We start from the raw sequence: 25,609 nt of genomic DNA, 5'->3' as shown, positions 1-25,609 counted from the left end.
TTTGTCTGAAGGCCTCAAATTCTGATATTGAAGGGAAGACTTGATAGGCTTTGATTATTTCACTATCATAGTAGAAAGGATTTTCAAGGAGTCTCAATGGAGAACAAGGGTAGCCTCTAATCCTGGGCATGAGGGCATCGAGGCCAGGGCAGAATTTTAAGTGAACTGTTGCTTGGTATGTAGGGAGCTTGGAAGTCTCACCACCTGCAAAGATTGTGTGTGGGAACATCTATATCTCAAAGATACCTTGTTCTTTTTCATTTGTAATCTTGTTAACAATAACCACATGAAGTGAGATCTTTAGTTCTCTGAAAAGAAAGCTAACTGCTAAAAAGGCCAGATCTGGGAAAGTGAGTTTTTAACCAGAAAATAGAAGTTTAGGGTCAGTTAGATGGGAATCTTATGAAACCACGCAAATGGGTCCACCATATACTCTGCTAAAACAAGGCTTGCTAGTGATTTGGCCAGTATTTTTCTCAACTGAAAGAACTTAAAAATTGAAATTTTTATTGTAAAAGCTTTATAAGTTATTTTAGCCCTGTTAGAATCTCTAGTAGTAACTTAATTTGCCAGGTTATATTTTACTGCTCTTTCAGAAGTAACAATTTACTTTCATGATATTTGGAGATTTACTGAACTTTTATGATACCCTTTGAAAGTCCATAGTCTCTTCAAATTTACTGTAGATAAACCCAGTCAATTCTAATGGATTTTAAGGTATTATACTGGGTATTACAAGTGCTTATTTGTTCACTGTTTCTTGATGTCATTCTGGCCTGGTTTATAAATGTTATACAGTGGAACTTATAAAGCCCTTGATTGTCCTTCCTGTCAGAATCTGATATTTTTAGAGAACTCAGCAAAGAACCTTTCAGTTCAAATCTGAGTCACAGCCCCAAAATAATATAAATAAGTAATTTTTTTTAAAGAAAATAACCTTATCAAATTGTTTCACTAGAGAGATGAGGAAATCAAGGTGAAGACATTAAGGCAACTTCCCCAGTTATTTAATAGAACAGGTTTCCCTCTGCACTTTTCATCCCACTTTGGTTTTTTTTTTTTTTTTTCATTATCATGAAGCTATGTAAATGAGCCCACAACAAGAAACAAAAAGACATGAAAGTTCATTCTTCATTTTATTTTCATGTCCCAACAACTCATCTCAAATACTAAATTCAAAAGAAAAACTGTAGTTCTCCTCAGTATTAGCACTAATTTATGGTAAACAATCATTTCTTTTAAATATCTAACTTGTTTTACCCTTCATTTTGCAAATTAAAGCATGTATTTACATATTTATATACAAAAAACTTCAAAAACAAATTAATCCAAATCTGGGTCCAAGAGTTTCCACTTTAGAAGTGGTATGGTACTATGCTATACACCTCCTCTTCCAGAAGTCTCTTAGGACTTGGTAAGTTCCAAATATTCATTCACCAATCGTTCCCCTTTAAGCTTAATGAACCATATACTTCATTTCTGAGTAAATGAGAGGAAATATTACAGAACACGCTTTGTACAAAACAGCACCACTACTGAGAAGAGCTCGAGGTTTTGTAATCCAAGGTTCCGACTTAAAGCAAAAATATATGGCATAGACTGCAACAGCAAAGAAATGTCCAATTAAAACCAGAGGGTTAGGAGACAATCTGTAATAGAAAAAAATACATATTGGTAAGACTCAGAAACTAAAATTTACTCCAAAGATTCCAATTACATATAATCTGTAAAGCCCAACAAACAGCCTACGTTTTTTCACCCAAGCACCATCATTCTGTATCAAACATTCTGTATTTTAGAGGACTTCACAAACATGTCTGCATGTTAAGTTTGATGGCAGGAGCAAACTCTCCTGCCCTTTTTTTTAAAAATATATAAGAAAAAATACTTAGACTATATCCCTTTCAGAGAAGCTAGTAACTCCTGTAACTCTAGTTTACATAAGTCATATATTTTTGGCTGTTTTGTTTACTCATCCTGAGATACCATGCTAAAATACCTAGATGGCCTGGTCTGTTGGGATGTAGGGCTTTTAAAAATACCAGTATTAACATTCAGATTATAGACTAATGAGAAATGACTCGAAAGATTTCACTTTGTAGACTTTCCAGGAATAGCTCCACATATGTCTGTATGTTCAAAACTAATATGGGGTTGTATAAGTCCCTGTACTTCAATGAAACTAATTTCTCAATTAAAATTTCTCAATTATTCCTGGCTCCCAGAGACCAGAACATATGGATAAATCCATAGGCAAAAAACAAGCTTCTATTTTAATCAAGGGTTACAGCTTCCTCTACCACCACCTTAAACTGCTGTTCCCAGAAAGAAAACAGCACTAAATATTGCCTTTCTTCATTTCTTTGGGCCACCTTCTCATTCGGATACTAATAGATAAAAAAATATCAAAATGTGTAAGGAAGAAAGATTTGCAGTAATTCATCAACTGAACAGTCCTAAGAAAATCTGGCAGATTTGTATCCTCTGTGCCATCATCACAACTTACACAGAAAGCAGCCCAACAGGACCCGCAACACATTCACCACCAAGTTTGAAATAAAGGAAACAGGCTTTTCTTAGTTGATGCAGGGAATCTAAAATAAAATTGTAAAAATAATCAAATATGTGTACACACTTATGTAGGATCCTAATGATATATCAGAAAAAATGAGAACAAACGCTACATCTTGCAGATAATTTTTAAATATCTAGTCCTAGAATTTCAACTACCAGGATTTCTTTTAAATTCCATAATCAGCATTATGGAGAGTAATACAAATATGAATAAACTTCTTTCTGTTAGTAAATAATTACTAATATTTAGGTCTTGGAAGAGTTGTTTAAAAGGTACTTCCTTGATTTTGCTGTTAATTCATTAAGTGATGCAAAATACTTTGGAAGCTCTGTTTAACACAATTCTAGAAACCAGATTCCCAGTCTCTAAGATGCCCAACCAGTATCTCTAAGCAGTAAATTATCAAGTGAAAAGAAGAGCTGTGAGTAGCGATAAATAGTAATTCCTTATATCTATAAAGTTTTTATACCTTTCAAAGTAACTCATAAAACCCTCACAATATCATATAATCAATTGATAACCTTTTTAACCATTTAGAATCAATGTTCTGTTCAGGTATGCCTAGATTTTTCTTTACAACAGATTTTTAAAAAGTAAAGGATGCAACAGGTAAACTTTTGCTCCAATAAAGGTCTTTCCTCCTCCAATCTTGTAACTTTTAAAAAATGTTTTGTTGGTAGATTCAAATTCATAATGTAAGAACTCAAGAAGTCAGAAAAGCTTAGAAAGAAGAGCTCAGAAAAACTCTAAATTTAGTTCTTTTTATTTGCCCAAAACTCTAAACTTAGTTCTTTTCTTTTTATTTGCCCCAAACTCTAAACTTAGTTACTTTCATTTGCCCAACCAGCCATTTTAACTTCTATGCCAATTTAGCAAGAGAAATTTGTTTGGAAAAATCACAACCAGTGAGACTGGTGGTTTTGTGGGGGTTTTTTTGGTGGTGGTTCTTTTTTCCTTAGGAAGAGTTAATGGTTATAGAAGCTACAGAAAGCATTTTTATACTGTATCATCTTTTGTAATTATAACCACAGCACTTAACACTAGGGCCTTGTATGATCTATACAAATAGCTATGCTGCAGATATACTAGAGTAATGGCATTTGAGTCAATATTTATTCTTGAAAACTGAAAAGCCTAGTTTCATTAACCTACTATTAAACTGATGTGTACACTGCTGTGGTGAGGAGGTGGCACAGTTGCCTTTTCTCCTCCATTTCTTTTAATTTTTTGTTTGTTCATTTTAGAAGATGGAGTCTCACTCTGTTGCCCAGGCTGAGTGCAGTGGCACTTCATATAGCTCCCTATATTTAGCTCACTGTATATAGCTCACTGTAGCCTTAAACTCCTGGCCCTAAGTGATCCTCCCACCCTGCCTCCCAAATAGCTGGGACTACAGGCACACGCCACCATGCCTTGCTAATCTTTTATTTTTTGTAGAGAATGGGGTCTTGCTTTATTGTCCAGGTTGGTGTGAAACTCCTGGCTTTAAGCGATCCTCCTGCCTTGGCCTCCTAAAGTGCTGGGATTACAGGCATGAATCATCTCGCCTGGCCTCTTTTCCTCCATTTCTAACACTGCTTCTGCTAAGTTGTGTTTTCTATAATATATACATTGACCATGACCTCTCTATAATATGGAAACAGAAACAAAAGCACCAAAATAGTCCAAATAAGTAAAGGGTGAACGCATTGTTACTTGTGCTTTTTAACAGGGACAAGATTAACAGCTCGTATTCATTTTATAAAATATTACGTTAAAAAGAAATTGAAACTAGTGTTAGGAAGAAAAAGACTATTGCCTTTTAATACATGGCCAAAAACACCTTCCATCACAATCTTGTGTGTGTGGGGACATGAATGATCTAGTCTGCACCAGAGGAATTCAAAATAATGAATATGTTACTGAGGCAATACTATTAATGTTGTCTAAGGAAATTCCACTGCCTTCCAAACTAAAACTAAAGTTTCCCTTCCAAACTAAAACTAAAACTGTTGCTCAAAATGGAATTTTTTTAAAAACTACCAACTTGGGAGTTAGCAAACTCAGGTAACATCTTTATTTCTGGACAAATCACTAACTTTTTTATTCCTTTCCTATGCTAAAAATCTGCAATTGAGAAATACTCACTAAAAAGTGCTACACTTACCATCTGTGGCAGAAAATAATTCATAAAGAGCCTGAGCAAGAATATTCACAACAAAGGAATGAGATGCTTTTCTTTCCCAGTAAAATGATTTTTTGGCCTAAAAAAGAAATAGCTCATTTATTATATGGCAAGGATAAAAAAGCACAAACTGATGTTTATAATCCCCTCAAACTGACATTTATCCTTCTAAGGACTATCTGCAAGTAATGTTGCCTTATGTTTATCATTTACAAAAAAAAAAAAAAAAAAAAATCACCTTCAGAGCAATGGGTTATATGACACTGAAGCTAAATTTACAGCCACCATGAGCTAAGTGGCCCATAGCAATCCAGTGTTACATAATATTCAAATTTAGAAATTCTCTATGATTCGCAGGTTGCATGTCAGGTTCTTCAAGCCTAAGCAAGATGCCTAAGAGCTATTATAAAGCTCAGGTTCCTTAGTACAGATCTCCCCATCAGAGCCCCACTGCTCTTAACCCTCAGAAATAAATCCATTTTGAGACATTTTTGTCAAAATAATTGATCTTACCTCAAAAATAGCTGCATCATCATAAAGGTCAGGGATGCCCTTTAGCAGTTTTCTCCATAGTTTTATATCTTTAAAAGCAACAGTCATTCCTCCACCAGTAAGTGGATGCCTCATATTGTATGCGTCTCCCAAAAGAAGAACACCTATGAAGAGAGGTAATGAAGATTTTATCTTAGAGCATCACTTGAGACAAAAAGAAAGACAACTCAATGTATAAAGATTACTGATGTAAGCTACTAATAAGAAAAATGTGAAAATACATGGAAACAAATCATGATTAAAATTTGCTGAGGCAAAAATTCAAGAGTTGTTTGAATCAATATTGGGTACCTAATAGGTGGCCAGGCACTAGGGATACAGTAATAACAAGAGTGTGGTCTCTGCCCTCATGAAACTCATATACACACCTAATGACAAGTCCAACAATGTCAATACATTTATAAGGCTGCCTTAAAATTAAAATATGAAGAAAATAAAAGGAATCTACAGGTATCCAGGCCATCTACAGGTATCCAGGCATAAAAAGCAAGTCCTCTGGCGATCATCCTCCTCCCACACAGGAACACTAAAATGAACAACTGTCCACAAAGGAAAGCACCTTCATAAGAACCAAAAATCAGCTTGGGTACCAGCTTGGCCAGTGGGACAGAGCACCAAGGGGGTTCCTGGGATCCCTGATTCCAGGTCTGGGCACGTGGACAGCATTTTTGGATCCATCCTGGGTGACAGGGGAGCCCATTGTCCTGAAGGGAGAGACCCAGGACTAGCGGCATTCACCACCAGCTGACTGAAGATCCCTGGAGCCTTGAGTGAACACCAGACGCAGCCAGGCAGTACCCACTGCAGGCCTGGGGCAGTGGTGGCCAAGGGGAGAGGCTCCTGCTTGAGGAAAGGAGAGGGAAGAGTGGGAAGGAATATGTCTCGAGGTTTGGGTGCCAGCTCAGCTACAGTAGAATAGAGCACCAGGTAGATTCCTAAGGTTCCCAACTCCAGGCCCTGGCTCCTAGACGGCATTTCTGGACCAGTCCTGGGCCCCCAGGAGCTCACTGCCCTCAAGGGAAAGGCACAAGCCTGGCTGGATTTGTACTGACTGTAGAGCTCTTGAGTCTTGAGGGAACATCAGCGGTGACCAGGCAGTCATCGCCACATGCCTGGCGCAATACCCAGTGTTGTACTGGCTTCAGGTCTGACTCGGCACAGGCCAGTGGTGGTGGCCACAGGCATACTTGTGTCACCCCTCCCCCCACCAGTTCCAAGCAGCTCAGCACAAAAGGACAGAGTCTGTGTTTGAGGGAAATAAGGGAAGAGAACCAAGAGTTCTTTTCCTGGTAATCCAGGGAATTCTCCCAGATATCACCCAAGACCACGAAGGCAGTACCTCTACGAGTCCGCAAGGGTCACAATGTTAATGGACTTGGGGTGCCCCCTAATACAGATACGACTGCTATGTCCAAAGACTTAGATCACAACACTCACTTCCCTTTGAAAACTTAGAAAGCCTTCCCAAGAAGGATGGGTACAAACAAGCCCAGACTCCGAAGACCACAATAAATACCTAACTTCTCAATGCCCAGACATTGACGAACATCCACAGGCATCAAGACCATCCAGGAAAACATAAACTCACTAAATTAACTCTGATAAATAAGGCACCAGTGACCAATCCTAGAGTAACAGAGATGTGAGCTTTTAGAGAATTCAAAATAGTTGTTTTGAAGAAGCTCAACAAAATTCAAGATAACACAGAGAAGGAACTCAGAATGCTATCAGATAAATTTAACGAAACAACTGAAATTAAAAAGAAGCAGAAATTCTGGAGATAAAAAATTCAATTAACATACTGAAGAACACGGCAGAATCTCAACAGCAGAACTGATCAAGCAGACGAAAGAATTAGTAAGCTTGAAAACAGGCTATTTGAAAATACACAGAGGAGACAAAAGAAAAAAGAATAATCAAGAATGAGGCACACCTACAAGATCTAGAAAATAGCTTCAAAAGAGCAAATCTAAGTTCTTGGCCTTTAAAAGGAGGTAGAAAGATCAGGGTAGAAAGTTTATTCGAAGAAAAAATAACAGAGAACTTCCCAAATCTGGAGAAAGATACCAATATTTAAGCACAAGGCTACAGAACACCAAGCAAGGATTGGTGATTGATTTAATTCAAACAAGACTAGCTCAAGCCATTTAATAACCAAACTCCCAAAGGTCAAGGATAAAAAAAAAGATCCTAAAAGCAGCGAGAGAAAGGAAACAACAAACAACGGAGCTCTAGAGCAAAAGATCCTCCCACCCTGCCTCCCAAATAGCTGGGACTACAGGCACACGCCACCATGCCTTGCTCATCTTTTAATTTTTTGTAGAGATGGGCTCTTGCTTTATTGTCCAGGTTGGTGTGAAACTCCTGGCTTAGTATGTCTGGCAGTACATAGTATCATTGTGCTTTTGTATGTTTCCTATGGAAACATACAGTATGTCTGGCAGCAGACTTAGTGGAAATCTGACAGGCCAGGAGTGAGGTGCAAGACACACTGAAAGTGCTGAAGGAAAAGACCTTTTATCCTAGAATAGTATATCCAGAGAAAATATCCTTCAAACATGAAGAAGAAATAAAGACTTTCCCAGACAAACAAAAGTCGAGGGACTTAATCAACACCAGACCTTTCCCACAAGAAATGCTGAAGTGAGTTATTCAATATGAAAGAAAAGGACATTAACGAGCAGTAAGCAATTACATGAAGGTACAAAACTCACAAAAGTTAAAAAGCAAGGGGGATAAAGTTAAAGTGTAGAGTTTTTATTAGTTTTCTCTGCTTGTTTGTAGAATCAGTTGTCATCAGTTTAAAATAATGGGTTATAAGATATGATCTGCAAGTTTCATGATAATTTCAAATCAAAAGCCTACAAGAGAGAGGCAAAAAAATTAAAAGCAAAAAATTAAAACATACTACTAGAGAAAATTACCTTCACAAAAAGGAAACAGGAAGGAAGAAAAGACAGCAAAACAACCAGAAAACAAATAACAAAATGGCGATAGTAAGTATGTACTTACCAATAGTAACATTCAATGTAAATGGACTAAACTCTTCACTCAAAAGGCATAAAGTGGCTTAATGGATTTTAAAAAAGAACCAACGATCTGTTGCCTAAAATAAACACACTTCACCTATAAAGACACACAGACTGAAAATGAAGGGATGAAAAAGATATTCCATGCAAATGGAAACCAAAAAACAGCAGTAATGATACTTACATCAGTAAAATAGATTTCAAGACAAAAACTATAAAAAGAGGCAAAGAAGGTCATTATATAATGATGAAGGGGTCAATTCAGCAAGAGGATGTAACAATTATATATGCATCCAATACCGGAGCACTCAGACATATAAAGGAAATATTATTAGAACTAAAGAGATAGACTCCAATACAATCATGGCTGGAGACTTCAACACACCACCTTCAGCACTGAATAGATCATCCAGACAGATAAACAACAAAGAAACACCAGACTTAATCTGGACTACAGGCCAAAGAGACCTAACAAATATTCACAGAACATTTCATCCAAAAACTGCAGAATACACATTCTTCTCCTCAGCAAATTGATCATTCTCAAGGATAGGTCATGGGTAGGCCACAAAACAAGACTTAAAAAATTCAAAAATCAATTGAAATCATATCAAGTATCTTCTCTGACCACAATGGAATCAAACTAGAAATCAGTAATATGAGGAACTTTGGAGACTATGCAAACACATGGAAATTAAACCATATGTTCTTGAATGACCAGTGGGTCAATGAAGAAATTAAGAAGTAAATACAAAAATTTCTTGATAGAAATAAAATGGAAAGACAACATATAAAACCTGTGAGACACAGCAAAAGCAATATTTAAAGGGAAAGTTTATAGCAGTAAGTGCCTACATCAAAAAAGCCGGAAAACGTCAAATAAACAACCTAACAGTGCATCTTAACCAGAAAAGCAAGAGCAAACCAAACCCCAAATTAGTAGAAAATAATAAAGATCAGAGCCAAAATAAATGAAATGAAAAAAATACTAAAGATAACAAAATGAAAAGTTGGTTCTTTGAAAACATAAAATCAGCAAACCTTTAAGACAAACTAAGAAAAAAGAAAGAAAACCCAATTAATTCCTTTTCCTATTCCTATGTCAGCAAATGGCTGGCAAAACTATCTACGCCAGAAACCTGGAATTTACATCAAGAGATTTCACTCTCTTACTACAATATTCAAATCATCACCATGTTCTGTACATTCTACATCCTAGATATTACCCAAATTTATTCATTACCTTTCATTTTACAACCCTAGTTCTGGCCTTTTATCATCACTGACAGAATAATTAAATAATCTTAGTATATGTTTTACTGGACTTTCCTCCAAACCATCCTCCACAAAAATGTCAGAGTATATTCCTGAAATAAAAGTCTAATCACACCACTGCCTCATTAAGAAAATTCCGTTTACAAAAGTATCAAAAAAGGTAAAACACTTAGGAATAAATTTAACAAAAGAAATGCGAAACTTATACTCTGAAAACTACAAAATATTGTTGAAAGAAATAAACCCTTACCTTTCAGTCAAGGGAATTCTGACCACAATGACAAGAAAATTCACTGGGGAACAAATACTCTTTCCAACAAATGATACTGGGACAACTGAATATCCACAAATCAAGCTGGACCCCCTCCCCTCAACAGACAAAATTTAACTCAAAATGGATCAAAGACCTAAACTAAAGAGGTAAAACTATAAAACTCTTAGAAGAAAATATAGGAGTAACGGGCCAGGCATGTTGGCTCACACCTGTAATCCCAGGACTTTGGGAGGCTGAGGTGGGTGGATCACCTGAGGTTAGGAGTTTGAGACCAGCCTGACCAACATGGTGAAACCCCATCTCTACTAAAAATACAAAAATTAGCTGGGCATGGTGGCGAGCACCTATAATCCCAGCTACTCGGGAGGCTGAGGCAGGAGAATCGCTTGAACCTAGGAGACGGAGGTTGCAGTGAGCCAAGACCATACCATTGCACTCCAGCCTGGGCGACAAGAGCGAAACTCCATCTCAAAAAAAAAAAAAACAGAAAAGAAAAGAAAGAAAGAAAATATAGGAGTAAATCTTTTTGACCTTAGATTGGACAAAGCCTTCCTAAATATGGCATTGGAAGCACAAGCAACAAAATACAAACATGAAAATTTAAATCATTTGTACTTCAATGGAAACCATCAAGAAGAATGGAAAGAAAACCCACAGAATGAGAAAAATTTTGCAAATCACATATCTAATAAGGGACTTGTATCTAAAATATGAAAAGGACTCTTGAAACTCAACAACAAAGAATTTTTAAATCTGCCCAATTAAAAAAAAATGCAAAGTCTAAATATACATTTCTCCAAACAACAAATGGCCTATATGCATATGAAAAGATGTTCAACATCATTATCTAAGAGAGAAATGCAAATCAAAAGCACAATGATGAAAGGCCTAGTTCACACCTACTGCGATGGCTATGCACACAAAGATAATACAAGTGTTCACTCACTGACAAGGATGTGGAGAAATGAGAACTCACACGTTGCTAAAGGGAATGTAAATGGGACAGCTATTTTGGAAAACAAGTCTAGCAGCTCCTCAAAAAGTTAAACATGAATTACTATATAATCCAGCAATACCACTCTTGGGTATATACCCAGGAAAAATGAAAATATATGTCCACACAAAAACTCGCACACAGATGTTCATAGCAGCATTGCTTGTAATAACCAAAAAGTAGAAACAACCCAAATATCTATCAGTTGATAAATGGCTAAACAAAATGTAATACAGCCATACAATGGAAGATTATTTGGCCATAAAAACAAATGAAGAACTGAAACATGCTACAACATGAATGAACCTCAAAAAGTATTGTGCTAAATGAAAAGCCAGTTCCAAAGGGCTTTACTATACAATGCGTTTAGGAAACATCCCAAATAGGCAAATCTAGACACAGAAAGTAAATTAGGGGTAGCCTACGGCTGAGTGTTGGGAGGAAATGGGGAGTGAATACCAATGGGTTTCTTTGGGCAAGACAAAAATATTCTAAATTTGATTGTGGTGGTGATGCACACACTGTGAATATACTAAAAAAATCACTGTACTGTACACTTTCAATGGGCAAACTGAATGATTTGTGAATTACACATCAATAAAGTTAGTAACAAAAAAACACTTCAAATGACTTTCCATTGTCTGAAAGATTAAATGTTAAACATATATCCTATCTGTCTACCACTCTGACACCCACCCTATGCTCCTGCCATAGGAAACTACTTGAGTTCCTTGAAAGTGCCACCATTTCTCATCCCTTGGCAGTGTTATTCCATCTACTTAGAAGTTCCTCATCTTACTGTCCACCTCATGAACTCCCACTCATCCTCCAGGTCCAAGGTCCTTTGTTTCCACTGTTTCCTGAACAATGTCCTCCCTAACTACCCCTCCCACTTCACAAGCTTCCCTCCCTGCTCTGCACACTCCTTGACACTGAATCTGTGGGTTTTATTACAAAATTTATCAACAGTGTTGTAAAATTATCTGTCTACATTCCCAAGCAGAAAATTGCCTTCTCTAGGTCAAGGTCAGTTTTTTACCTGTTGTTTCCCTGACTAGCACAGTACTTCTATACACTCAATGTTAATAACTAAATAGATCATAAAACTAATTTTGGTATTAATAATGCACTAATCCACAAGTAACAAACTATCTGTCCCAGATGTTACTCGTAACAGTATAAATGTAATCATGTATTTGTCATTTGGAATATTGATTCCTTTATAAAATAAGCCCAAAAAATAATACCTCGTTTGTTCACTGATGAAGGAGGAAGGAAGCTTGCTGGCATGGACCTCAGACGAGAATTCTCAGTGGCTTCTAAGAATGGTTCTTTCAGGTGATCTGCAATCAATCCCACCCACCCAAAGAACTGGGTTATAACACTTCAATTTCAAAGTATCACATATTTTCTTATCAAGTATAAACAAATGCCTACTATACATCTGTTATGGTTGTTACATATATCCCTTGTGATAAATCAAGAACTAATTATTTCATTAATAAAATTATTCATTAAGCACTTAGCTATTAATGCTAAGGAATGACGAAGGAATCTAAGAAAACATTAATATAAACATACATACAACTGAATGAAAAAACAATGAGGCAAATTCAGATGCCATGAAACAGGGAGAAAACCACCCACCTTTCTTCCAAATGTTAACAGACTACTGTCATATTTAATATTTAATGTATTATAATCAATATATTCTGGTAATATTCAGATGAAATATACTACTAATTCACAAACAGCTGGAGGGTATGTACACTAGAGAAAGAATTTGATTTGGAAGCATAGGCCAGCCCTACCTCGCTGAGCTTCAGTTTCTTCATCTATAAAAATGAAATGGTTGGATTAGCTCATCTCTGAGGTACTTGCAAGCAAGCTTTAAATTTCTGTGCTACTTATATAGAAAATGAACTGTCATACAATTCCCAGTGTAATCTGGGAATACAGTAGCAGAAGCCTCTGTTGAAAATTATTCCATTCATAGAAGGTAATCTTGGTAATCTAACTAATATTAATATAAACCTACCAATGGTTTCTCCCCATAATTTCAGGGCAGTCTACTCCAATTAACCTCTGGATTGGAAAAAAAAAATAAGAAAAAGAAAAACCACCACATTTACAATAAAAGAAAAATAAATGCTAAAAATATCAGGCAATGGACAACCCTTTTCATAAAAATTCATAATTTCCCCATCTGAAAGCTTCAAAAGTGGCTTAACTAAATGAAAATTTATTGAAATGTTTCCATGTACATGTTGAAAATGTCATTATTTAAAATCTAAGTTTACCCACTTCATTTCACTTCATTTCTGTTAATAATTTGTTACTAAAGTGGTTTCACTTAGTTTAAAAAATAACTTGGAAAAAAAAACCAGAATATTTAAACAAAATGTACTTATACCAAAAACAGTTTCCTATTACTCTAATCATATCATAATTGACAATCAGGGTTTCCCTTCAATTTTATCAAAATTTTCAAATTTTTTTTTACATTTTTTTCCTACATCATCCCATTCTCAAAAAAAGATCCTAAATACTGTACCATGAAAACTTTAGATTTGTGAAAAAGTTATTTTTATTAATGTTTTTATAAAGCTATCTAAATTTCATGAAGCCTTTGTATTCAACTCAAAACTAGTATGACCCTGAAGATCCCTTACAATTCTCATGTTCTGCGGACAGGACATGTCTGTTCAAAGAGGCAGACAGACAGACCTGATATCAACCCTGGTTCTGCCGCTACTAATAGTTTATACTTGGAGGAGCTAACTAGTCTCTCTGAACCTTAGTTCTCCCGTCTGTAAAATGAGAATAATGATAATGCCTACCTCACAGAGTGGTTACATAGATTAAATGAAATTGTTTGCTAAACACTTTAGAGTAAGCATTCAAGAAATGGCAGCTATCATTACTACAAAAACCAAGCACAAAAATATTCAGGTATAAGAGATATTAAAGAATTCAGAGACAGATTCCTGTCCAGAGACAACCTTAAAAAATACCATATATGCCAATAAAAACAATTATTTTTAAAAACTATGCTATTACCTGACAAAAACATATTGAAACTTTTTTTTTTTTTTTTTTTTTGAGATGGAGTTTCGCTCTTGTTGCCCAGGCTGGAGTGCAATGGCATGATCTCGGCTCACCACAACCTCCGCCTCTTGGGTTCAGGTGATTCTTCTGCCTCAGCCTCCCCAGTAGCTAGAATTCCAGGCATGAGCCACCACGCCCAGCTAATTTTGTATTTTTAGTAGAGACGGGGTTTCTTCATGTTGGTCAGACAGGTCTTGAACTCCTGACCTCAGGGGATCCACCCACCTGGGCCTCCCAAAGTGCTGGGATTATGGGCATGAGCCATCGTGCCCAGCCGGAAACTTTTGTTTAATTTGGAGTTTGTTTTGCTTTTTTTATGTGCTAGTTTAAGTAGTTGAGTTCCAGCATATCTGGTTGACTGGATGAATGTTTCACCTGCCATCCTTATCTCTGGCCTATTTTAGACACACCTTTTGTAAGAACTGAAGATGCTATTTCTTACCAGGTATTTGTGGGTAAATTTTTTCAACCATGTATTCTCTTAAATTCCTCGGCATTTCTCCTCTAACGTCAACAAGTACTCGAGTTTCACTGGATGAAATCTGGTAGATGAGAACTGGACTCGGGTTAGCTAAAATAAGTTCAGCATGATTTGCTTTAAACTGTGGTGCATTCTAAAAAAAAAAGAAAATGTTTTAACAATTTTCAAATTTCAAGTTTATTTTACTGAAATTACAGTAAGACACTCCTACAGTACCTTCATAAGAAAGCCAACAAAATGAGATGATACAGAAACTTTATTGGAGATCAGGCTTTTCCTGAACTTGGAGAAAAGCCCATCTGCAACAACAGTCAATGGAGCGTGAAGTTCCTGTAACAGAAATGAAGACTACTCAGTATAGTAGTCAGAAACACACAGTAAAAAAAAGCCATTCTTAAAAAATGTGCATGAAGAGATTTAAATATATTATCAGATAGCATTATAGAGGGTAGCTGAAGGTAATACTATTGAAGAAACTGTTAGGTGGGCTTCAGATAAAGCATGAGCAGTGTTTAGACACTTCCTCTGAGTCGCTGAGGATCATCTCCCTTTGCAGCCCTCTCATGTAAACCATCTGGGATTACTCTCCACTTTGAAAGACAATGGGGGAAACAACTACAAGGCAGGCATATAACACAAAGCAGTGAATCTCATTACAAATTCCAGGGACTAGCCAGATTCTTTCATTCTAAAATTCTCTAACTTCATATAGTGCTTTTAGTCAGCAGCAAGGGCTTAGAAGAATTTTTGTACAAATGACTACATGTATTTGTAATACTACGACAGAAGCAGAGAAAACATTCCAGTCACCACCATTAGAGTACAATTTCTAAGAGGTGGTAACTGGAAAACATTCCAGTCACCTTCATTAGAGTACAATTTCTAAGAGGTGGTAACCCGAAAACATTCCAGTCACCTTCATTAGAGTACAATTTCTAAGAGGTGGTAACCCTATGGGGAGCAGTCCAGAATTATGTGTTTTTTACTACAATAAATTTTTTTTAAAAAAAGGATAAATTGGCCCGGCATGGTGGCTCACGCCTGTGATCCCAGCACTCTGGGAGGCTGAGGTGGGAGGATCACCTGAGATTGGGAGTTCAAGACTAGCCTGACCAACATGGAGAAACCCCATCTCTACTAAAAATACAAAATTAGCCGGGTGCAGTGAAACATGCTTGTAATCCCAGCTACTCAGGAGGCTGAGGCAGGAGAATCGCTTGAACCCGGGAGGCGGAGGTTGCAGTGAGCCGAGATCGTGCCATTGCACTCCAGCCTGGGCAACAAGAGTGAAACTCCGTCTCAAATAAATAAATAAATAAATAAATAAATAAATAAATAAATAAAATAAAAGGACAAATTGTTCTGAAAAAGATTCACTGTTGCCTGAGTTAAACTGCTCATTTTATCTGAATCATTTCTTTTATGTTGAATCTTGCCTTCTTTCCCCTACTACTTCCCCTCTGCTTCTCTGCTGATGTATATTACTCAGTTTCAAAAGTATTCATATTAGTTCTGTTTAAAAAGCTTCTTGCATAGCCTTCTGAGGTCCTCTAAAAAACAATGTGTTGCAATCTGAAACCTATCCTATTGCACAGGGCTTAGAAATAACTCAGTCCATTTGAAAAATAACACAGGCTGAGTATCTCTAATCCAAAAATCTGAAATCCAAAACTTTTTGAGCAGCAATATGACAAAGAAAATACTCATTGGATCATTTGAAATTTAAGATTTTTGGATTAGAGATGCTCAACTGGTAAATATAATGCACACATCTGAAGAAAATTAAAAAATCTCAAAACACTTCTGATCCCTAGCATTTCAGAAAGAGATACTCAACCTGTAAATTGGTACGCCTACTTTTTTAAAGCGGTAAGTGAAAAAGAAGGAAAAACAACATCTCTTAGAAGAGGTAACATTTGGTATTTCTCACCTTGATATCTCCAGTCTCTTTATCTTTGTACTGAACTCCCATCACAGCATCATCTTCCTCTAATAACTGTAACACAACACCTTCAATAAACTTTGCACTAAAGAATAAAAAAAATATATATTTCTAAAGCAGCACATTTCAGCAATTTAAATTAAATTCCTTATCTCCAGTTTATCCATATAAACTGGACATGCATGTGTGTACAAACACGTGTCCAATGTGTGGTTTTTATTTTCTAATTTATCAACATTTAATACATATTACTAATGTAATGATTTTAAAAGTATCTTAAAAAGTAACATTGGATTTTTATCTTAATTTGTTAAAAAATAAAATATAGGCAGAGAAACTTTACATACCCTCATACATCGATACACAGAGGGGAAAACAAGAATTGGAATGCATCCTGCAAACTGTTAAGAGTAATTATTTCTGGCCAGGCGTGGTTGCTCACGCCTGTAATCCCAGCACTTTGGGAGGTCAAGGTGGGCGGATCACAAGGTCAGATCAAGGCCATCCTGGCCAACATGGTGAAACCTTGTCTCTACTAAAAATACAAAAATTAGCCAGGAGTGGTGGCGGGCACCTGTAATCCCAGCCACTCAGGAGGCTGAGGCAGGAGAATCGCTTGAACCCGGGAGGCAGAGGTTGCAGTGAGCAGAGATCACGACACTGCACTTCAGCCTGGGTGACAGAGCGAGATTCCATCTCAAAAAAAAAAAAAAGTAATGATTTCTAGTCAGAACAGGTAATTTTTATAATCCTTATATTTGGGAGTATTTTTCCATTTTCTTTTCTTTTTTTTTTTTTTTTTTTTGAGACAGAGTCTCGCTCTGTCACCCAGGCTGGAGTGCAGTGGCACAATCTCGGCTCACTGCAACCTCCGCCTCCTGGGTTCAAGCAATTCTCCTGCCTCAGCCTCCCACGTAGCTGGGACTGCAGGCGCGTGCTACCACGCCCAGCTAATTTTTTCATATTTTTAGTAGAGACGGGGTTTCACCATATTGGCCAGGCTGGTCTTGAACTCCTGACCTCGTGATCTGCCCACCTCAGCCTCCCAAAGTGCTGGGATTACAGCCATGAGTCACAGCACCTGGCCATATTTTTGCATTTTCATACAGTGAACATACTCTTCTTCCATGGATATCAAGTCTTTTCAGTCCAGAAGATAAGTCCACTTACTTCTTCACTTGCTTTGTCAATACTTTAGTCTGTGTCAATCACATGAGGGTTCTCATGCTTAAAACTTCTTCGATTAGTGTTTTAAAGGTTACTGGTAAATATAAGTTAATAATCAAGAGAAGAAGCCAGTCCTAACAGACTGGGTTTTTAGTGAGAATGAAACAGGGATTTCTCCTTGCAGTTTTATATCCTGACTTCTAATAGAAAGTATCATAACCACAAACCTAAACTCCAAAATGTGCACAAATGGACTTATGCCTTAGTTACAAATATATCCTCTAAATTCCAATCACATAAAAATATATAATTTTCATTTAGTCAAAGGAGAACTCTTCATAGTTCTATGTCAAAGGAAAATTCTCTATATGATATTCTTAACAAAAGCACTGAATATCTAACACTCTTCTGATAGTTTAATATACATATGTTCTAGACTATGCCCCAAAAATTCATTAAAATTTATAATATCTTATTTGTACAAAGGTCAAATGTAAATGTATTAATTGTTTAGTAATTATATATTTGAAACTGTGGTCTTACTTGGGCTCTGCCATAGCTGCTTTCCGGAGACTCATGATGAATCTTCCGTGATGGAAAGCTCTTCCACTCTGCACTTGATTGTTTTCTGACAGGGGGAAAGGAATCTGAACCTCTGATTTGCTTTCCTGATCATGAATCATGTAACCATTTACAGCCTGGGCATCAAGACCTTCCACTGTATCTGCAAAACAATTGAGTTCAAAACAATCAATTCTGTTAACACACCCAGAGTTAAACTAAGAACCAAAGAGGACATACACACATCAAAAATGACTCTCTGCCTTCAAATCTGGAGAACTGAACTAATATAACTATTTCAGAAACCATGATGCTTCTGGAGGTCAATGAGAGTCTTAGCAAATCTGTAGTATCATTTAAAGATAACAACATAACTATTTCAGGTCTGTAATTCCACTTCACTTCAGCAAGAAAATGCAACATGAAATAAACCAATCCTCTCCTGAGTAAACCTATTCTGCCATAAAGACATAGGGACACATTCAGTCCTTCTTAACACTTTTTTTCAATGTATGAATATGTAGATTTGTCACCAAAAAGAAATAAAAAGAAAATAAAACCAGTATGGAAACTCAAAAAATACCCCAATTTATATATAAAGACTGAATATATGAAAAAGTAGATTTTCCAAACCAAATGGAAAGGGTAGAATTATCCCCAACTGTTGATGATTACATACTATCCATCAAAATTGACTCAGGACAAACTGCAAAGAACTTTTTAGTACATCAAATAATTTAAATGGCAGCAAACAAAACACTGAATTCATCAGAATCATGTAAAAATTGCTTTCTTAAATCTAAAGCAGCAAAAGAAGTTGAAAAAGAAAAAACTTTCAATAGAAAATATAACTAAGTGCCAACTGAAAATTAGAAAGTTTAAAATTAATTTTAAAAATAAAAGCTAAAACAATACTTTGGGAAAGACATATGAAATAGAACAAAAGATTAATATGTGTATACATAATAAAATTTACTCATTAAAAACCACTGGAAAGATATTAAGATGCCAATAGTAATGGACAAAAACATGTATGGATGATTCATATAAAGCAATACAGAAACAGTGAACAAATCAGAAAAAATGTTCAAGTGATAAAAAAATCAATTAAGTAAAAATTAAAACAATACCATCAAAATCACTGATGAGATTATGATAAAACTGATAAATTCATATATTACTGGTGATACTATAAACTAATATTATATTTTAGAAAATATAACAATAATTATCAAGAACCATGAAGACATTAGCATCCTTTGATGTAATAATCTTAATCTTGGAAATCCATGTAAGAAATTCATCCTAAAGATATATTTAATAATCTTTAAAGTTACATGCAAGAATAGGTTCACTATAGTGTTACCTAATAAAGGGTAACTGAAAATAACCTAAACATTCATCTAAGTTTGAAAAGTGAAGTATATTATGAAGTCAACTGAAAAATTACTATGCTTGGGCTTAAAATGATAATGACAAAGAATGGTTAACAGTATTGGAAATACATTTATGTCAAGCGAAAAAGTGAACTCTAGTATATATATTAGTGACATAAAATGTTTAAATATGGTATTGACTAGATGTTTGTGTCCTCTCAAAATTCCTAAGCTAAACCTCTAATCCCCAGTGTGATGATATTTGGAGATGGAGCCTCTAGGAGGTGATCAGGTCATGAGGGTAGACTCTCATGATAAGATAAGTGCCCTTGGAAAAAGAGACAGGGGAGGGCTTGCTGCTTTGTCTGTCTCCCACCTTCCCCACCCCACCCTACCCCACCACCCCATCCCCACACAAAGTAGGCAATGAATAAACATTTCCTAAATGAATAGCCAGTGCTTAAAAAGCACTGGTTGAATGGATGAATGGTGCTTAAATAAGATTCTACGTAATAACACTGTAACAAGTATACAATAAACTCTCCACAAATGACAGTTCCCTTCACCTTTCACAAAATTTAATGCCCTCATTCTAGGATTTATCAGTCCTTAGTTTTGACCATTACAGTCTTTTGGCCATGTTGTTATATCTCATTAAGTCTAATTCACATGTGATCATACTATTAAACGCTTATTTTATCCTTTGCTCTCATTTTCATGCAAATTTGTTGGTAAATGAGTATAGAAAATGTTATAAATGAAAATAAAATGGAGTACCTTCTTACTGGTCATAGGATGGTCTAAATGAAGAGTGCTTGTTTATACCACGTAACTCTCCTGAAAATCAATATGAACCTACCTCCAAGACCAAGGTCTTTGAGAACATGATAACCACCCGGCTGCAGGAATTCTCCAACTATTCTGTCAGGCTCTTTTAAGTCTCTCTCGATTACTGTCACCTTTCTTCCATCTCTGGAAAGCACTGCTGCCAAAGCAGAGCCAAGCACGCCAGCTCCCACGATGATAACTTCTGGGTCATTTTGAGAGGATGTTGATGTAGAGGCAGCTGCTCCTATTAAGGTTGTTTCTGAAATATTGGTTCCTTTTCTGCGCTGTTTTAAAAAAAAGGTAAACTATGTATCCAAATCTGTTAGATTCAAATCATGCTACTACCATGTAGACACACTGGACTTTCGCATCCTGGGCTAAAGCTAGATACTAAACATTATCAAACCAAACAAATTGTTACATTTTAAAATCTAGATAATATATAATAATCAATGATATCAAAATATTCATTAAATAAAAGTGTGTCATATTATCCCAATAAAATTAAATATTTATTGTTTTCTAAACATGATATTTGGAAAATGTTATACATACATATTTAGAAATCCACACTGGGCCGAATATAGTAAATGCTCATAAGGGACTTCAAAGACTTCTTATAGGGCAAACTGTATCATTAATAACTAAATTCTTCAAATATATCCTGGGAATCAACGAGATGCAAATCACTTACAACTTCTGATTTGACTTCATCTTACAAACTATTCAGCACCTTTTAGATATCTTCTTTTTGTTTGTTTGTTTGTTTAAGATTGAGTTTCACTCTAGTTGCCCAGGTAGAGTGCAGTAGCGCAACCTCCGCCTCCCAGATTCAAGCAATTCTCCTGCCTCAGCCTCCCGAGTAGCTGGGATTATAGGCATGTGCAACCACGCCCAGCTAATTTTGTATTTTTAGTAGAGACGGGGTTTCTCCATGTTGGTCGGCTGGTCTTGAACTCCCAACCTCAAGTGATCCGCCTGCCTCAGCCTCCCAAAGTGCTTTGATTACAGGCATGAGCCACCAAAAATTTAATGAAAATTAGATATTTTCATTATTCATCTTTATTTTCTCTTTCTGGATTTTCATTTGAAAAATCTATCTCAATTTAATATCACTTTTATATGACAAAAGGATTGTCAAATCTTGCCTACCAATCTATTAATTGAAGATTATCTAAATAAACAAAATTACAAGAGAACAAATAACTCATACTGACCTTTAGGATTTGACTTGTTTACAATTTTGGCCCTTAACATATAAGCACATATTTAATTTATCCCTCCTTTTTCCCTATCCTGATACTCTAAGAGATCCTAGTCAAACAGTTGGTCCCCAAAAAAGCAACAAGGAAAAACATTAAACCTATCACTGGCTGAACTGACAGCAAAACTTTAACTTTGATCATAAAAAGATGCAAAGTCTTGTTTTGAGAGATTTATGACCACTGAGAATAATAGTGCACACTGGCTTTTTAAAATGAACAATTCAATTTTGTAGTATTTCTCCTTGGTAGGTAGATTCACACATTTGAATACCTTTCAGATACAGAATTGCAAGGAATCACCTTCCTTGAGTTCTCTGACCTTAATGATTAAGGTAAGACTAAATACCATTTGAAGGGGTTTGTAAAAAATTATCAAGCAAAAAGGAAGAAGACGAAGCCTAAAATCCTTTAGAGCTTTACTCTGTGATTCTAACATCCACCCAACATTCTTTTACCTCTATAATGGACTGGGAATTAGGTCTATTCCTTTTTTAATATAATTTCTCTTAGAAAAATACTTTTCTGTCCTTTACTACGGAAAGATGTCAATATTCTACTTTTCCCATTAGTTCTGTCTTAATGACCAGAACTGACTATATTTAAATTACAGTAGAGGGCAAGACAAGCCCCTCTTGTCATCTTAACCAAAAATGTGTTTCTTCATAAGTTTTTCCTGTTTTATACACACACACACGCACACACACACACAGACATCCTGAAAGGAGAGCTCTGGAAGAAAACAGGCGTTGCAGAGCCTCATCAGTAGAGTAAGCACTAATGGGAACTTAGTACTCAATAGATCACAATCTAACAACTCCCTGGTGCAAAAAAAATAAAGACAAAGCCTGGGGCATTCACAAAATGGAACCAGTATTGATTGCTGATAACCCAATTTTCCTACTCCAAAATTTCTCTACACAGCATGAAAACAGGAATAGCATTCCAGCCACCTGAACTACAGCTCAGTGACCTTAAGGGAAATGATCTCAGACCACAATACGAAAGAGTTCAAATTGAACATTAAGGATTCCCTCTCCCTCCTTTCCCATTCCTCAAACCCATTCACCATGTCACTGAACTAAGCGCTACTCAGAAGGCTCATCCTAAGAGATGTATATTACCTCTATACTAGTATTACCAGCGACTATCATCAGGCGGTTATTGACTAGGTATTAACTACCAGCAAGGGTGGTGCCATTCCCAGCTAATGGAAGAGGTAACAGATTCTCACAGAAATTAAGCAATTTGCCAAAGATCTCACATTCAGAAATGGTGGCGCAAAAATTTAAAAAGCAAGTGTGGGTTTACTGCTATAGTCTCTTGCCTGATAGTCCTGCTTCCATTCTTGTACCCCTATAACCCATTCACCATACAGTAACGGCAATGTTCTTTTTAAAAAGTAAAAGGCCGGGCTCGGTGGCTCACGTCTGTAATCTCAGCACTTTGGGAGGCTGAGGTGTGCGGATCACTTAAGGTCAGGAGTTCGAAACCAGCCTGGCCAACATGGTGAAACCCTGTCTCCACAAAAATACACACACACACACACACACACACACAAAAAAAAAAAAAAAAAAAAAAAAAAAAAAACTAGCCGGGAGTGGTGGCATGCACTTGTAATCCCAGCTCCTTGGGAGGCTGAGGCATGAGAATCGCTTGAACCAGGGAGGCGGAGCCGAGATCACGCCACTGCATTCCAGCTTGGGCGACAGAGCGAGACTTTGTCTCAAAAAATTAAAATTAAAAAAAAGAGTAAACATCAAATAATGTTACTCCGATGCTTAAAATCCTCCAGTGCTCTTGGGAGAACTCTTGGGAAAAAGTCCAAACACTCATTGCCAACATGCCCTAAATGATCTGGCCCAAACTACTCTCCCCTCATCTCCCAGTGGCCGCCTCTGCTTCCTTTGCAGGAATCCCAACTATACCTGTATTTGAACAGCTGGTCTTTGCGTTAGGACATTACTGCAAGCATTTGCTCAATGCTCCAATATTCGGGGGAGGAGGACTTTGAACCCAATGCCTCAAATTGTTGAGCATTTTCCTTCTGCCTGCTTTTCAAACTGTTCTGTCACTTTCCCCCGTCAGCTGTCACTTCTTACAAGTACTGGCCTTACCCGCAGCAGCACGTTTCTTTCTCCCTTAGGCACAAATCCAATCCTTACCCAAGAATTTTTAAGAACTTTTCCATCATGGAAAGTGGTTGTTCTCCTCCTTCAAAGTGAAATTCTAATGTTTCATTCCATGTTTCATAATCAAATCAATAACCAACCTCCATCTGAGGCTCAACCAATGCTAAATGAAACGAATGTTTTCATTCATTCTTAAGGTCAAAGATGTAACCAAGGCACAGCAAAGAGTTTAAAATAAAAAATACATGAGAATTTATACAAGCACTAACCTACCTAGCCTTTTGCCCTTTAAATAAAACTTCCATTTGAGCGAACCCAATCCTACTTCTACGTAAGACATTCATCTGCCCGCTTTGAAATCAACCTACCCTCCTGGCCTCGAGCTGCTCCTTATTTTCTGATTCAGGGGGGGACTTGGCCCAGAAGAAGCCAATGAAAGGCAGGGCTGAGAGAATATCCGAGAAGAGGGCGAACTGGGAGCCGCTCCGCTGGCGCCCGAGGAGACCCCCGTTTCGGTGGCGACAGCGGTAGGAGAGCACCAGGCCCAGCGAGAGGAACACCAGCACGCACAACAGGACCTCCCTGTTGGCCAAAGTGACGAAGTCCCCGCACTTCTTATAAAAATAGGTGAAGGTGGCAATGCCCAGAAAAGTCCACATGGTTCCAAGGCTTCTTTGGTGGCACCGGTCAAGGCGGAGATTCTCTGCTCGGGTGGGTTTAAGGTTCTCCCCAAAATGCGGTACCAAGAGGAGCACGGACAGCCGGCCAGACTCCAGTCAACAGCGTCCCAGGACGAGAAGTCCGATCAGACCAGTTTTTAAAAATCATATAAAGTTAGTGTAAAAGTATGTGAAGCCAAGTTGTACAGGACGTAGAAAGCAGTATTTAAAAATCGCCTGCTGGAACAGCTCCCGAGCAGACTCGCTCCTCCTCGCCCAGGCAATCCAGATATTCCCTTTTTTCTTTTTTGATGGTGTTCCCTGGGCGGTTGCTGCGGGTGATGGATAGATACTCTTCTGATACTGGCTCTTCGTGCTATAATTTCTTTTCCCACCAACAGCAGGTGCCCTTTCAGAAGGGAATGGGAGTGAAGGGAGGGTCACAGAAACACCTCTGCACTGGGGAAAACGCGGTCTCGCCTCAGGCGACAGCGACCGGAAGGCACAGGGGCTGCGGGCCGGCGCGGGCTCAGAGGCTTCTTTTTCCGCGCACGGCGACGCTGCACAGGCCAACCTCGGAAAAACGCCTGCGCCGCCGCCTTCTCCAACAAAAGATGGCCTCGGACTCAAGAGTGCGGCTCCAGGGCAGCGCAGCTCCAACCTCGCGACTCAGAGGCCTCCCGCTTCGCTGGCCCCCAAACCCGCCAACTGCGACTTCGCTTCCCCACCGATGAAAGGCGGTTTCCAGGGGACCTCCCTCAGACCGCGGCGGCGGCTCCCGACGGCCTCCTCACCAGCATCCCTCACGGACGGCGGCTTTCCCCAGCGCTGCGCGGCCGCAGTAACCAGAGTGATCGTCGCGCGCCCCCGCTCGCCGCCCGGCTCTACGCGCCTCAGCCGCCCGGGCTGGCTCGGCCCAGACGAGGGACCAAGGGGCGGGGCTCAGGCGCGAGTCCGCCCGTCCCGCGCACTCCGCGTGCTGGCCCCGCCCCCCACCCCGCTCTCGCAGCCGCCTGCCAATGAGGGCGCGCACCGCGCGGTAGGCCGAGATGGCGCTATGCCGCATTTGGCCAATCGCAGGCGGCGCAGCCTGCGCGGCGACGCCCCGAAAGGCGCTAGGGCGATGTTGCGTGGTGTGGGTGGGGGCGTGGGGAAGGGCGCGGGCGGGCTCCTGCCGGGGTGGGGCCAGGGGTCGCCTGGGATGCGCTCCGGGGCCGGGGCCGGGGCCGG

At 38.1% G+C, this 25,609-nt stretch overlaps 1 protein-coding gene across 1 annotated transcript; it reads right to left on the bottom strand.

The window, feature by feature from the left end:
• Window positions 1–1,117: 1,117 nt before the first annotated feature.
• On the bottom strand, window positions 1,118–25,274 carry SQLE (squalene epoxidase). Its single transcript, XM_045399274.2, has 11 exons — window positions 24,089–25,274; window positions 20,358–20,610; window positions 18,105–18,285; window positions 16,383–16,479; window positions 14,669–14,782; window positions 14,414–14,585; window positions 12,111–12,206; window positions 5,253–5,395; window positions 4,722–4,818; window positions 2,507–2,594; window positions 1,118–1,649 (listed from the first exon to the last, which is right to left on the bottom strand). The coding sequence occupies exons 1-11, from the start codon at window positions 24,377–24,379 to the stop codon at window positions 1,457–1,459; spliced, it is 1,725 nt and encodes a 574-aa protein (XP_045255209.2). The 5' UTR covers window positions 24,380–25,274; the 3' UTR covers window positions 1,118–1,456.
• Window positions 25,275–25,609: the final 335 nt, after the last annotated feature.

The sequence above is a fragment of the Macaca fascicularis genome, chromosome 8, assembly GCF_037993035.2.
Source record: "Macaca fascicularis isolate 582-1 chromosome 8, T2T-MFA8v1.1".
Taxonomy (NCBI): domain Eukaryota; kingdom Metazoa; phylum Chordata; class Mammalia; order Primates; family Cercopithecidae; genus Macaca; species Macaca fascicularis.
Note: the sequence above shows the minus strand (reverse complement) of the source record. Positions and strands in the feature narration are given on the sequence as shown.